Source organism: Falco punctatus (assembly GCF_963210335.1).
Source record: "Falco punctatus genome assembly, chromosome: 1".
Taxonomy (NCBI): Eukaryota; Metazoa; Chordata; class Aves; order Falconiformes; family Falconidae; genus Falco; species Falco punctatus.
The window spans coordinates 57,018,211-57,034,683 of NC_137580.1; the positions used below are offsets into that span (position 1 = coordinate 57,018,211).

The 16,473-nt window shown below is 37.9% G+C and overlaps 1 protein-coding gene across 3 annotated transcripts in view; it reads right to left on the minus strand.

Annotated features, from left to right (window-relative positions):
- The window catches only part of CORIN (corin, serine peptidase), a 144,268-nt gene that overhangs the window by 75,238 nt on the left and 52,557 nt on the right, over positions 1 to 16,473 (minus strand). For all 3 annotated transcript variants that reach the window (XM_080403912.1, XM_080403910.1, XM_080403911.1), the window contains one exon: positions 13,669 to 13,879. In XM_080403912.1, the coding sequence (XP_080260038.1) occupies positions 13,669 to 13,879 (211 nt within the window). The remainder of the gene's footprint in view (positions 1 to 13,668; positions 13,880 to 16,473) is intronic.

Below are 16,473 nucleotides of genomic sequence, written 5' to 3' on the forward strand. Positions count from 1 at the left end.
AACACCTAACACCTTAAAGGAGAAAAAAGGCCTCAGAGGTGATCCTGGCAAAAGGCAGCAGTGGCTCAGTTCCTCAGGGGTGGGACACTGAAGAATGGCTCCAGCTGTTTACAAAGGATTAAGGCCTACTATTAATTGGTCAAATCGCTGGTAGATGCCCACTCATCTGCCCTGGAGGGACCGAGTATAAGGATTCACAGCTAGTGCAGAAAGCTACTTTTCACTCATGCGCTCCTGAATATTTGATCTGCTGTCACGGGGTTGGTAATTACAGATGAGCCACAAGAGGAACGCCCTTTCCAAGAGATTGAAAAAAGCCTAGTTTATACAATGAGAAAGAAAAAGCTGGAGGTACTGAATGGATTGCATGAAAGAGCAGGCAGTCTATGAGAACACAATAGTCTCATATATGTAAGATACCTTATATTTTTTCCTCTAAAAATAACAAATCCAATTAAGTATTCCTTAATAGTTGTCATATCTGGTGGCAAACGAAAAGAGACAGCTAAAGAGTTACACTTGCAGAAGTCTTAGAACAGATCACTGATATCCAAGAGTCCCATACTTAACAAAGAGCTCACACAAAACTTTGAAGGCGGTTCAGACAGAGGAAGGGAATATAAATTCCTGATTCCAGTGAAAGTGGAAGTGGGAACAAACCCAAAGGTACCATTAGATTAAAAAGACTCCTCTTACCCATCCAGAAATGAATAAAGAAGGCAGCAGCTGCTGTTGAATTTCACATCTTCTACATCAGCTGCTGTTGAATTTACATCTCTTTCAGGCCTAGCAACACTTTTCAGACAATGTAGCCAAACTCATCTGACATCTGTAAGGATGGACACATACAGTCTCTAAAATGCAGGTTAGAATTTTTACTCAGTGTAATAATTTATTTTGTAGACAAACTCCAGATAAATTATTTTTACCAAAATAAGGAGTTATTTCTATCTGGAATCAGCAACAAACAGAAATTCAGAAATCCACTCCAACCCTTCAGTCACTTTCTGGATATGACAGCACCATCTGTCACAGCTGAGCTTATAATACCCTAACAATCAAAGCCACTTAATGAATACCCTCTACAGCAGAAGCACTTTCTCTGTTCTACCATACTTAGCAAAGTGCTGCATAAATTTTGCCATATACCATTGAAATTATTACCACAAAAAAGCTAGCAAAATGATTTAATGTGTTTTGTATGATGATCATAATCTGCTGAGAGGATGTGTGCTGACTAAAGCAGCCAGTTCTTCCCGATTTCTCTTACTGGTCCCATCATTTGATTCAAACATGACAGTGAAAATGGGAGAGATGTAGTAAATGAACTAATTAAAGCTATAGTTCAGCCAGGAATCAGTTTAAATACATATTAAGACTATTTCTACAATTATGAGCTCTTTTTACAATCTTGTACCATTTGCCAAAATTTCTCCTAAATTAAGTCAAATTTCTGAATACTGTCGCTTACGTTTATCATGGAAACGCTGCGCACAGTCTTGATTTAGTTTACTCTAGAGAAATGTCTATTGCAAAACAGAAACTCCTAATATGCCTGAAAACCCAGGTTACAAGACTTTTTGATGTTGGCAAACAAAATTCACACTTGGCAAAGACAAACTGTCACAGTGAAATGGAAGTCTTCTGAATCACACAAAACTATTTCAACCACAGCATTGCTGCAGGAATTCTGTAGTAACATAATAACTGTAATAAAAGTGAGGAAATTATACACTGCACAGCTGCTCTGTTTGTACGACCAGGGTAATTAAGGCACCCCAAACAACATTGTGCCCAAAGGACAGCCTCCCATTTCCACAGATGACTGTGATAGGTGCCCTTAATCCAACGCAGCTTTCCAGAAATCATGCTTCTGTGTGCACTTCAGAGCACTGTCGAAAGGAAGACCTCGAGAATCAGCCTAAATTAAAACTTTTTGAGCTGCAACTTGTCAGGAATCTTGAAGAATCACAGACATGCCTATCACACATTTACACTCTACACTCCCCTCTGTCAAGTAGAAATTCATTGTAATCCCTTATCATGCTGCTTCCTCACATTGTTTCAGAAACACTTAAGCTGGCAGGAGCAGATGTCACAAAAGGAAGAAGCTGTCCTAGCTCCCCTCAGCCTGGCTTCTGAACCTCTCCCCACCTCCTTCCCCCCTCTTTGTGCCAGCATGACGCTTCATGCTGTTACACAATAAATCTGATCAGTCACTCCCAATTTAATTCAGATCCGTTTCCTGATCCAGTGTTATGGAGCTGAACAAATACTCCTGCCAGCATATGGAAAGGGCACTATGGAGCTGGGAAACAACAAGCTAGGAAATAGGATAAGACTGATTCTTTCAGCAGCACTACCAAATTATATCAACCTAAAATCTGCCATGAAACAGTGTCTGGAACGTGTTCTCCAGAGAGGCTGTAGAACCTTCATCCTTAGAGATACTCAAAAGTCAATAGGAAATGGCCCTAAGCAATCTCATCCATCTTTACATGGCCCTGATCTGAGCAAGGAGGAAGACTAGAAGCGCTCCAAAGGTCCTTTCCCAGCTGCATGATCCTGTAATTTGCCTGTCATGCTCAGCCTGGGAGTGGTAAGCATGGTGCTTACCATTATGGTCTCCAGCAGGGCAACAACAACATCTCTCAGGAGACACAAACTTATGCAAGCAAGGTTAGTATGTTTCACTAGCTGAACTCTCATTAGTTTTTAACTGCAGATGGTTTAAAAGTTATTTATTAATAAGCTGGGCACTAAAAGAGGCTAAACATGAGCTGAAAAGCACACAGATTCTTAGAGAATCCTTTAACCACTGTTCAACCCAAACCCCTTTTTTTTATTAACTTCTACAAAAAATTGTGTGCTTGTACCTACTAGAGGAGTTTTGCTATAGTAAGATAAAATGTTCTGTCATCTACACATTTTTGGTTTTGAATCCAGGTGCACAAGTCAGGAGACTACCAATGTTAATATGCCTGTAATGTTTGTGAAAATGCAGTTTTACTCAAAGCTTCTGTTCTAGAACTACTGCAATTTATTAAATGAAGTTAATCTCATTTTGTAAAAACTATGTGTTTTTTCTAGAAGATCTATTAAATTAACAAACAAACATTAGCAAAAAAACATGTTTGTATTATCATTTCTTGTAAACAGTTATTTGAATTACTTAAATGATCATTTTTTTATTTATAGGTAATAATATATTGCATGTGTAGGGGGATGACCTGTGATCCCTAGTTAACATACCAACTTAGAAACCAGAAACTGCAGCTCATAACAGATAATACACACAACAAATCATTATGACAACAGGGCTGGAGGCAATCAAACAGTAAAATATGCATTCAAAAAATAACCAACCCTCCTGATTTTCTTTTCTGCCTCCTTCCTTTCTCCTAACTCCTCTAAGCAGCATTGTGAAATATGTTTTCAAAGGGACATTCCCATGCCCAGACTGTTCTAAAAAATGTTCCTCTGCTTGATAACCTTTTAACTCTGGTCTATCCATAATTCCCACCAACATGCATTCTTTGAAAGAAGATTATTTTGTGATTTGGAAAAAAAATCGTGCTCAGTACATTAGATCAGTGGAGAGGGCAAAACACTGTGTGCGAGTTTGATGCTCCCTGCTATGGCAAACATTGCTTTTACACCCACTGGACCACAGGCATCATTCTGGCCAACACAGGATGACATTGTATCTCTATATTACTTTTCCAGCTTCTAATTTTTTAATTAATTTCTTAAACAATCCCTTCCTTCTGTACACTGACTTCTTTACAAATTACACATACCAGTAATTGTAAACTGCCTCTACTTCTCTGAGTGGGGGGAAAACATTTGGTCCAGCATCTAATTTCTCTGTCCTGCTTTCCATATATTTTGTCCCTGGTTTGTCGTTCCCTACTGTGGCCAGCAGGACCAGGGAAGTGATTGTCCCCCTGTACTTTCCACTGGTGAGGCTGCACCTCTAATCCTGTGTTCAGTGTTGGGCCCCTCACTACAAGACAGACACTGAGGTGCTGGAGCGTGTCCAGCGAAGGGCAACGGAGCTGGTGATGGGTCTGGAGCACAAGTCCTATGAGGAGCAGCTGAGGGAACTGGGGATGTTTAGCCTGGAGAAAAGGTGGGTATCGGTCATTTCTCCCAGATGACAAGTGACAGGACAAGAGGAAACAGCCTCAAGTTGCACAAGGGGAGGTTCAGTTCTTATATTAAGAAAAAATTCTTCATCGAAACGTTTTTCAAGCACTGGAACAGGCTGCCCAAGGAGGAGGTGGAATCACCGTCCCTGGAAGTGTTTAAAAAATGCATAGCCACATGCTGAAGGACACGGTTTAGTAGTAGACTTGGCAGAGCTGGGTTAACAGTTGGACTTAATCTTAAAGGTCTGTTCCAATCTAAATGATTCTATGGTACACTGCATCTGCCATCTGCTGGCACATTGCGGTAAAAAGGGTTCGGCATCAGAGACTTATCAGGCCCTTTTATGTACCAGCTCCAGTGCCACCCCTAGCTACTGGGAGGGTCCGTGACATGGAGACTCTCTCAGGGCCACTCACACTAGCTGAGCCATGACACTGACAGAGGAGCTCTCAGAGACTCTGATTTTTCAGACACGTTAAGCCAAAATTTGGGGATTAACTTCTGTAAGTATATACATAGGTACATAAACTTCATAAAAGGAGTTCCCCTAAAGCAAACACATTTTCTCTTCTACTTCCCTTATCTTTCTAGCTTCCAACAACCATGACAAAGAGCTTACCACTTACTAGAGCAACCTCTCTGCCAAATTTCAAGTTCCATTGCTCAAATACTTGGAGATACAAGGAAGTCTTGGTGATTACAGGAATGCTTTTTCATAAGCAACCCATTTTTTCTTTTTTTTGCTCAGGACAGATATTAGGCATAAAAAAATTTAAATGGTGCTCTTTTTTTCCTTCATCTCAAAACTATACACATCTGTAGAAAGGGTCCTCTAATAAAACACGCTAATTAACTTTAAATACAGGCATTTTGGCCAATGCCACATCGTTATCTATACTTTCCGTAGCACTCCCTGAAAAAAGAAACTTTATATTTATCACCTTTATACTGTCTCTACTTGGGGCCAAGGTGATAAGTATGACATGTTGAATTCAAGGTCTGAGTTCTGAGGGACTATGCAAAGTATAATCTTCTCATTAGCATATTTTTTCTGCCTTATAACAGTTACACGATACTAATAAGATATCTCATGATGTATGAAATTATTCATGAGTAATAAAGGCTGCATTAAGAAGAAAGATCTATCTTCAGAAATGCTATTTCTTGAATGCTGTTTCTTCAAGTTTCTTCATTTGTTTCTTGGCAAGATGGTCAAAGCCAATCTTTCAGAAATATGTGAGCATTCCTTTGAAGTCAGATGTAAACCAGCTGTTTCTAAACTCGATGTCTCACTTGTATCTCATGAAGAACATGTTCTAGTCTTAGGACAGCAGAAATAAAATCTTGTTTCTTGAACAATTATCTTTCCTCAGAGAAGGAGCTGGAGTTTGAGGATTTGTTTTTGTCTAATTCCTTTCTCCATGCAAATAGTCCATCACTTTCTGAATCTGCATATTGTAGATTTTCTTTGTTCATATGTATCTCCTTATTACTTAATTTTCTGTTTGAACTATCTCTGATTAGATTCACCGCCCTTTTACTTAGGAAAAGAATTCAGGTATGTTCAGCACATTCACTGAAACATGGTTTCAATCATGACCTTGCATATGACATCTGTTACTGTACATAAATACTTCCATGAGTACACAGGAACTCTTTAGTGCTATTTTACAGCTACCTTAAGGAGACATTTTGGTTACTTTGAAGCTCTACCCTATGTATTACATATGTCAACCATTTCACTTTCTTGTTGCTGTAAATCAGTTCTATTTCACCTTGAATTAGTGCATTATCAATTTGAGGGTAGACTGGAGCTGACACTGAGTACTTGCATTGTGCAGGAAACACTTTATTAAATGTTTCTTATGGCATATTGACTATCTGCCATTTAGCAACTCTATCCTCAGTGTTCCACTTCTGAAAGAATTAGACCATACAATCACTATTATTATAATTATTGATTAAATACTCTGAGGTATTGGAAGGAATACTGACTGGTACAAATGAAAGAAAGCACAATGAAAGAAAAAAGTATGCATTTGTTCTGCTGGTCTGAGCTTTTTCAAATAACACACACCCTGCACATTCCTCAGTTTTTCTGCTAAACTAACAATTATATCAATTTCCTTTGTAGACTGTTTTAAATCAACAATGAAAGACACAAAAATGAGTAAGAGTGGCAGATAGAGCACACTATTTTTGTGGGCAAGCATTCACAACTTTATCACACTCTCTCCCTCTCTAATTTGTGTTCACTTTTGACAGGATTTGACTATACATGTTTTTTATAAGAGGGATCTCCAAGGTTGTGTGGTTCAAGTCACAACTAGATTTAAAAACTGAAGGCTGGATTATGACTCAGTTATGCATTTAAAGATAGATTTTATAATAGTGTGTTTTCTTGTACATAATCAGTCTGTTGGATTCCCAAGGGCTCAAAGCAACATTTAAAACAAAACACACGTGATATCAAACATTCTAAATATAAAGCACTTCATCCACAAAACATCACCTCTGCTTTATTCATGAATAAAAAGTTTATAATCTTCTGTTTCAAGGCTGAATAAAAGAGATTAATCTCCTTAATAGGCAACCATTGCCAAAACTCCAGCTGGAATAGCCTCTTTGAGTCATGATAACTTGCTTGGTCTGAAGAGGCACCATCAAAAAGAGAGCGTATTAAAAGGATGAAGCAAATCCCTGCAAACCCGGGAAACAACTGGTAGCCACTTTATAAGCATTTGAAAGCAGACTGCACCCCATGTGCTTCTGTCATGGCAAGAAATGCACTGTATGGAGTCATGAGAAGAACATAAAAAGACAAGGCAGTGCGGGGTACAAGAAAATCATCCCACCTTCTATCTCAGAGAACTGGTAAGTGATTGCTGCCAATGCTGTAGCTTAACTTTTTAAATCAGGTAACACCAATTCTAATTAAACCATTATTGATAGGATTATGATACGGGAATCTAAATGTCCTTCCAGGACAGTTTCTCAATACAGTTACTTTAAAAATTACTCTGAAACTGTAACTTCACAAGCATGTAAAATTTAAACATTTCTTAAAAGCTGCAGAATGACAAAGTTCTCTGTGCAACTATAATTTGACTTCTCCGTGCAGTTGCATTATAAAAAGATAGCATAGCAGCCATGTCACAGACTACCTATCAGACTGTTTACCCACAGTTCCTAGCAGCTGCTATTTTGTCTTGGCACATTTACCTGCTTTTGTTACCAAATTTAGGTAGATAAAAACAAAGCTGAAACATGCCAGTGGAGGACTGCCTATCCAAACTCATGCATATTCATACCTCATTCATACACAGTTAAACCCATTATGGACTTTGCTTAACAGATATTGACTTAAACGTATGCCGATAGCTTCCTGTTCAAAGTCATAAAATAAAAATTCTCCTTAGCTATGTAAAGAAGTTCTATGTGACTCTGTGAACTTTTTCTCCTAAACACTTCAAAAGCCTCCATTAACTCTAAAACCCAGGTTTTCTATAATGTCTTGTTATTTTTAAATGCCTAAATGTGCACTGTAATAAAAGCAAATCAAATAAAAATTAATTTCATTGTAAGCAGGACAAAAAAAAGAAAACCTACCATGGATAAGCTTAGAGTGTAGTTCACAAAAGCAGGAAAATGGAAATAGCCCCATCACTGATCTCATTCATGGGTTGTACAAAACATGACAGTGTTCCCTTCCTCTATGAAGTTTGATTCTCTTCCATATTCTACAAGGACTTGAAAGAAATTTTCTTCCTCTCCTTTGTAGCCCACCCCAAATTTTTTTAAACTGTTGGCTTATAAAATGTTTTTGGATATATTTTTTTTACCTAATATTTCATCCTAGTTTATGTCCATAATGAAAATGAGACATTTTATTTTCTTTCCTGTTATAAATTACAGAAGCTAGATGAAGACAATAAAGAAGAAAAAAGCACAAAATTGAATTTGCCACTATGAGTCATAACAGAGCAGTTCTTCAAAGGATATTTGACTGCTTACAAACTGTTCACACCTTCTTAGAACCTTTTTCCTGTTAGCCTAATTTTCACTAGTTAATATCCCATGCCCCAACATACCATGTAGCCCTATTCTGACGACTTTGGCTTTCCACAAGTCTTGACCTGGTTGCTGTTGTGTGTAGCACAGATATTACAGCACAACAAAAATATTTGCTACATATAGACATTAACATGACAAACTCCTTTGAAAGAGTCTGAGAAGCAAAGAAAGCATTTTCCCTTCATTACATTATTTTTCCCTTTACAATCAACCAGGGGGAAAAAAAAATTAAAAAAGCAAAAAGTCAAATTACAGCAGAGATTTTTTTCATCTTACATTCAGTAGCTATTTGATCACAAGTAAAGTAAATACATGATAATAACTGAAATGAATTTGCAGACTTTAATCAAGAGGAAAAATAACATTGTACCTGAAGACACAGGATCTGAGTGTCACAGGTTCAATTGTCTGCTCTGCTGCACTTTCCTTGCTTAGTCTTGGCTTCCCTAGCTATTGATGTGACAGTATTACTTTCTCTTTCTACCCTGTACTTGTTTTGTTCAGCTGGGCTATAAACTTTCAGAGGCAGGAGGCTGCCCCTCAGTGCAGGTTTGTAGAGCACCCAGCATAAAAGACCATGATCTCAGATGGACACTTTGAGCCCTCACTGAAAATAAGCCACTTCACAACTTTATTTTCAAAGATGTCTGACATGAAAAAACGCATCGTGAGTAATCAGATACAGAAATGCAAGGTGCATTAGAATTTTACCATGACAGCATATTATACTTTTTAATTTGCATTGCCCTAATGCTATTTTCTAGGCAGAGCTTAAATTAAGTTTGACTTCCAAAGACTGGAGACTCTAGGGATCTATCAATGGAAGGCATTTCCTCAGCTTTCTGGAATACACTTCTACACAGAAGATTAGTGGAAGTACTCAAGCTATTAGTTTCTGCTTTAGAAGACAGCATGACAGTGAAGAGGTATTATGAGAATCCATAACCTTCAAATTTATTCCCAGCATAAAAAGTCTGAAATAAGCCATATATAAAGGCCTTCAGGATCTCATATAGCTTGCCTATTTTACTATATTTTGATGAAACATGAGTATTCACAGAGTGCAAGAACTATTAGAAAGCATCATTCATGAGACTGTTTGCGTTGTGCATTTATAGGCTGACCCACTATGAACTTCTTATTGATTTTGAATCTTTAAATTTTACATTAATTGTGGCTTTAAAATAGACCCTCTTTTTCTTTCAAAAATCTGAAAACACTGCACACTAACTTTTCCCAGATTTTTTTTGTTGTCTTGAACGTAATAGCTGAAGTCTGTTCATGACTTCACAATGACAGCACACTGGATGCCAACGCAAGTGAGTTGCTGTAAATAAACACCCACTACATTGCAGTAACTGACCTTTGGCCAACTCTTAGTGTGTCCCAACGGTAAAGCAGAATTCACTAGCTTAAAGCATTAATCATGACCAACATCTCCAAGGACAGATCTTTCTTAGAACAAATGAAGTACCACTGTTGTATTTGGTGGTAATAGGTTGCAGACTAATACTACTCAAAAGGACAAAGTTACTATCTTGAATGTTTTAGAACTCATTAGTTAAGAATATCCACTAGTTTAAGATGTTCTTGCTTCATTGGTGTTACTTTTCAGGACTGAGTCACATTCTGTTAGCAGTGCTACTGGACTGTGTCAAGACAGGGGTTTTAAGTCTGATTTTGAAGTTGTATTGGAAAGATCTCAACCATTCACCCAAAGTTTCACAATGCCTTTAAATAAACATTCTCTACTGTCCAAATTACAAGCAAGTAATAAGCAAGCAATAAGTTTTATTGCACTTCAGCTTTCCATGTGCCATTCTCACACAAGTTTTAGTTGTACTTTCAAACTTTACCTTTACTGGAAAGGTAGTATTTTAAAGGTACTGTTATATATAAAAGAAGGGCTAACTGATTGCATATCCAGTTGCTGAAATTAAATACAGCTTTTAAAATTAATATATATTTTACTGCCACACATGATTTTCACTGCAGTAAGATACAGAAGAACAATTTTTAAATGCAATGAAATCCCAGTACCTAACTACACTGTGTTACACAATGAATATGCTTTCTGCCTAGAAACTTAACCTCCTTCCAGTGTTAATGAATGCAATGTTTATAAGCACATGAAAGATAAATGTGAAACAGACTTAAGTTTAAGTATGAAAGCAAAGCTATGTAATGACAGCACACTGGATGCCAAAGATTAGCGTCTATAACTTTCATTCTTGTTGCTTCTTGTAACACATTATTATAATTATTGCTCCCATGGCTGCAGCTGCTAACAGAGAGTCTCAACAGTACCTAAGAATAGACATCTGAGCATCACATGAGCCTCTTTTCTTCTCTACTGTGTAAGCAGCATTTGTCAAATTATGCTTTACATAAATTTGGAACAAGTGCTCTATAAAACAGAGAGTATCAATAGATGAAAAATAATGATCAGATATGCACTGGCAGTTAGAATGAAACAGATGTAATTGACTAGATGAACTATTGACAATGTCGCTAACAACTGTTCTTCATACTAGTGTATGTTTTGTGCTACTGTATGTTAAAACCAAAAATAGTCCCAAAAAAGGGGCTACAGCATACGGACATATACCCCGTTCATTATCATCATTAGAGTCTTCCCACAGTAGCTGTTCTGCTTCTCCTTCAGTATGTTTCAACGTCCCAGATTTCCCTTTTCAACAGACCTAAAACAAGCCAGTTTCTTTCATTTTCTTATCTGCGCTCAACACATATAAAGTAACTTCCCCCTATTACAGCAAGAGCTTTTCATACCAACAAAGAGCTTTCCCAGATCTCACTGAGAGGAGTGACTAGGGAATGGGGCTGGGGTGAGAGGGGAAGGGAAGGTGTTAAATAACTACTTTACACAGCTATGATGCTTCTTAAAATCATTATTCTTGGCTTTGAAGTACATCTGTTTGTCTGCAGTAATTGGGTGGTACAAGAAAAAAAGTAATCACAAAGATTACTCAGATTGCCTGTAGCAAAAAATATTCTCTGTAAAGAAGAAAGTAGAAGTTAAACTAGGACAACTCAGGTTTAGCAAACAAGATTTAACAAACCAGCCCTTTGTCAATCCAGCCTTATGGTTCTTCCTGCAGTTGCCACTCAGCCTGCATTTCCAGTGTCACCCATCACACACTCTGGAGACATATGGTTACTTTAAGTGAAGTCAAATTCTAACATAATCCTGCATCATTTGCAGTCTCACACTGGACTTCCTTCCTGATCAGCCTTCGGGTCCAGAACAGTTTCCACAGAAAAGATTTCAGAATAAGAATAGAGGAAGGCATTGTGACCTCCAGAACATAAACCAGGACATGGAAATCCAGTTCCAACTTTGACATTAAAAATTAATGGGAGAAGGTTGCTACTTCAAAAAATAAAAAAACACACACACAAAGAAAAACCCAGACTCTTGAACCTCAAAGTATTTTGGTTGCCACACAAAACCAGAGCAAAAGCCTGCGTGTTCTAAACATTAGTTTAGCTTCTATTCTTTTTAAATTAGCAAGGAAGCTGTCATAATGTAAACCCTGCAAGAAAGTAATCTTCAGGAAAGAAACCGAAAAAGAAAGGTAAAAAACTTATCCCTTCACAACTCTGATTGATTGATTTATGACACGTGCCACTCACTGCAGAAGGTCTGTGAAAGTCAAATTCCAAACAAGGAAGAGTAGGTGAAACAACAGAGAAATGGCCTCTTCTGTTGTTGAACACAAATGTACCAAGCTCCTGTTGGAACAGGTTCGAAGGAGGGCCATAAAGATGATCAGAGGGATGGGGCAGCTCTCCTGTGAAGACAGGCTGGGAGAGATGGGGTTGTTCAGGCTAAAGAGAAGGCTCCAGGGAGACCTTATTGCAGCCTTCCAGTACCTAAAGGGGGCCTACAAGAAAGCTGCAGAGGGACTTGTTTACAAGGCCATATAGTGATAGGACAAGGGGTAATGGTTTTAAACTAAAAGAGGGGAGATTTAGGTTAGATATTAGGAAGAAATTATTTACTGTGAGGGTGGTGAGACACTGGAACAGGTTGCCTAGAGAAGCTGTGGATGCCCCATTCCTGGCAGTGCCCAAGGCCAGGCTGGATGGGGCTTTGAGCAGCTTGGTCTAGTGGAAGGTGTTCCTGCCCGTGGCAGGATGGTTGAAAATGGATGGTCTTTAAGGTCCCTTCCAACCCAAACCATTCCTATGGTTCTATTCTATGATTACCTGAACCCACTTTTCTTACTTTGTTCTACGATTTCTAGAGTCAGCAGGTAGCTTAAGGCTGTATGTTATCAGATTCTTTAACTGGAACAATTTTAATATTGAATTGTGGGTGGATGGCTATAATTAATCATGCACTGAATTAAGCAGGGTTAACTGAAAATAGTTTTCAGGAGTCTAACAAAGAAAGATATACACACACAGAGGCATACTGGATTAACCAGCTCAGCTAGGCTAAAGGTCAGTCTCATTTCATTACCCATGCTGCCTTACCTCCAACCTAATCCTACCCATATAATCATCTGCACACTTTTTTTTCTGGGTTAATTTTCTGTCAGTTTAGTAAGCTTAATTGGCCAATTCAGGAATCACTCTGCTGTAAAGGAAAGGGCCAGCATATATTGCCTGGAGTGGGACCGTACCATTCATTGGCAACTATATTTTAGACCAGCTTACTTTACCTCATAGACCTTCTTTCATAAGTATCCTATCCCTTCTAAACTGCATAGCTTTCAGCTTCTTAGTTCTTGTTAATTGAAACCCTTATTCAATTTGCCATATTCTCTTCCACTGAATTTTGCACTGGAGAAATTGAAAATAAGGAGAAAGAAATCTACCCTCTCTCTTTCCCTTGCCATAAACATCAGAGATTGTGTACATATATTAAAAAAAATAATAATTCTTTCCTTTTTGTGCCTTATTGTGATTTTAGCACTGTTAAACTCATTGATCCTTTTCCAAATCAAACTCATTGAAAAAAGTGCATGCACATGATACAATAAAATATATTTAAAATATTAACTTTTCTGAAGGAAAAGACTAAAAAAAAAATATCTGAAGTTTAAACTAACAACCACCACACTTTATGCCAATTCTATATTATCCACATACTATCTACATATCCAATGTATCATTCCATTTCAGCACATCCAGACTGGAGAAATGAGGTGCATGAATTCTGAACAGCCCTTTTTAGGAAAATACGTCTGACTGCCCTAATATCACAGCTTTATTCCACACAGTGGCAATATTTTTCAAAGAGAGGTCTATTGCAGTTGGCTTATTATGATAGAAATGTTGTGAATAGCTTTGACACACAGGAATTTTGCAATGAGAAGGTCACAGGCTTAGTTTGGGTTTTCCCTTGTCTGATTAGACAGGGAATATTTTACCACAATTGGCTCTAGTCACTGGCTGATTTTCATTCTCAAATACCTTTCATCACCATCACTGATGCATTCAGGAAGAGCAAGACTACAGCCAAACAGCATGATGTGTTGATAGCAGCCGAGACGATTGAGATAACTGAAGAACTTCAGGAACTTTTCCATTTCAATACTTTTGACAATGGAAAGAACTGAAGTTATAGTGGTGTAGTTATATGGCAGCATTTGGCACTGGCTGTTGGTGATATTTATGCAGGCACCTGTGAAATCAAAACAATATATTTAGAACAAAAGTATCACCATTTAATAGTTGGTTCAAAGCATATATTGAATTGACTAGTTGGTACATATAGTATATAAGCAATGCCTGTACCTCACAGATAAGATTACGTTTTGCAATGCTATCATAATACTGTCAAAAAATCAGTATCTAAGAAAAAAAGGAATCTGGAGAAGCTAGGTAGTTTAGCTTGGAAAACCAAATAAACTCTTCGATATTTTCACAATTCTGACTCTCTACAAAACTGGACTAGAAATAACACAAACCAAATTTCTTTCTGACACAGGTTGGACAAACACACTATAAGAATAGCCTGGGTACAGCCAACTTTGGTTGAAACGAAGACTGAAAGTCACACAAAATATTAGGGCTAACTGTGTTCTGAAGCTGCTCTGTTTCTGGTGTTTCCATAAAGTTTCTCTTTTTGCTACCATTCTACTTTGCAGCTGACTTTCCTGCCAAAATCAACTTGCTTACCTATTTTTTCCAAGGTGGTGGATTTACCTTCACAGTCTTTCTTCTCTATCCTACCAACACAGAATTATCTGATTTTACAGGTTAAACACCTACCCTGTACTAAACTCTTATCCCACTTTTGACCTACCAGAGTAGGCTTTCTCTGGTAATGCCCTGTCACGTGCAGCAGGCTCTCTCAGCTAGGCATGATCAGCAGGTTAACTTACCACATGAAATTCTTAAAAGCGAATTTCACAAGCCTTACACCAAATTCAGAATTTTTGTCATGAACAAACTATTAACATCTAATATTTATGACAGCTCCCGACTTTGATGAAGGCCTTTCTAGGCCATCTAGTCAAGCTCCGGCAGCATTTTTTTCACACTCAGAGCATATCCACACTGTACAATTAACAGGGACCTCAGCCCATTCTCAAGACCAGACTCTGTCACTAATTATGCTGTAAACAAATCAAACTCATGCTGAATGACCATCCCAACTCTAGCCTTCTGAAGGAGGAAAACTCTTGAGCATATTCAAGACTTAACACTCATGTTTTCATTATCTGAGCAAAATGGACATAGGTAGCACTAAATGCAGTAGCTCCTTTCCATCATCAGACGTTTTGGGACTGGCTTCTTCCAAGAATTGTGTGGGTTATTTACACCTGACCTCCCGACTTGATAAAAGTTTGGGATGTAAAGCACACAGGATGCAGCTCTAAGAGTTCAGCAAGTCTGTCTCTTCCTCACCTTTCAGTCTAGACAGTCTTCACTGTCTAAATGCATGAGTGGCAAATTCTGGTATCTATGGACAATCTCACATAAGAGTAGGGAAAGCAAAGCATAATGAAGAAAACTTTCATTAGAGCTTTTTCAAGTTGCAATGTCTTTGAAGGGATGGACAAAAAAGGTGGTTTATCTAGACTTGGTAAAAAACAGTCCCTATTTTTTCAGTATACTCAAAGCTCCCCTCTTTGTCTTCTCCTCTCCAGAAATCTCAACTAAAACTAAGGAATTGAGTCTTGGCCCACTGAAATAACAGCAAGTCTCTCCCCTCATCCTAATCAAGCTAAAACTATGTCCACAGGTCCCCATGTTAAGATTTACCTGCCTCCCAGTACTGCCAACAAGAAATCCTAAGCACTGGTCTACACCCATCTTCTCACTCGCACAGTACAGTGACTAATGGTTCTATTCATCCAAGAATCACATTTTTCCATATGATCCTGAGACAGATTCTCCATTCAGAATTAAGAGTAAATGCTGGGAGATCAACAAAAAAAAAAATGGTGAGCCTCCAAATTAAAAGAACTTTCAAAACTGCCGAGTGCAATTTTCAAAAGTGGCTATATGAGTCAGTGGCACATGCCAATGATTTTCAGTGCAACTTCTACTCTGAAGTTGTATAGGTATTTTTGAAAAATACCACCAGGATGATCATCAAATCTACCTGGTTAGGCTATGAGATCACACTCTGGTGACACTAAAATAGCTTTCCAGGAGAAAAGAAAAAAAGGTGGATGGAAGGGAAGGAAATTTACTTCTGAATCACAAAGTTTTCTTTTAAAAGATGCCATCTCTTTAATGACTAATCACTTTGTGACTTTTCACATATATTGACCTCCTATAAAAATGAAAAATCTCCCATTTTTTTTGCATTATATTTTTTACCTCAACAAACTCATTGCCATTTGTAGCACAAAGACATATTTTGGTTTAATAACATTTTTATTGCTTGGGAAAGCTTAACAAGGAAACACAAAAGTTCTGATTTAAAGATTAAAAACGCTGAAGCTTTTACATCAGAAATTCTTTAAACTGCTAACCTCCCCACTGTTATCTCTTGCCTACATTCTTTTGCTGATGTTGGGACTATATTTTCAGAAACTGTTGTGATAAGAGCATAATGTACCCACACAAAATTCTGGGTGTCCCCCACCCACAAAAAATTCACACTGAAGTTATTTAAATAAATTAAATTATCCTAAACTGGGGGGAGGAGAGGCACATAGGGCTTACACAACTGGAATTTCAACAGAACAATTCACAAAATCATCACATATCTCCTGAGGCACAATTGCAAAATAGTCCCTGCCATGGCATGTGCCAGGAAGC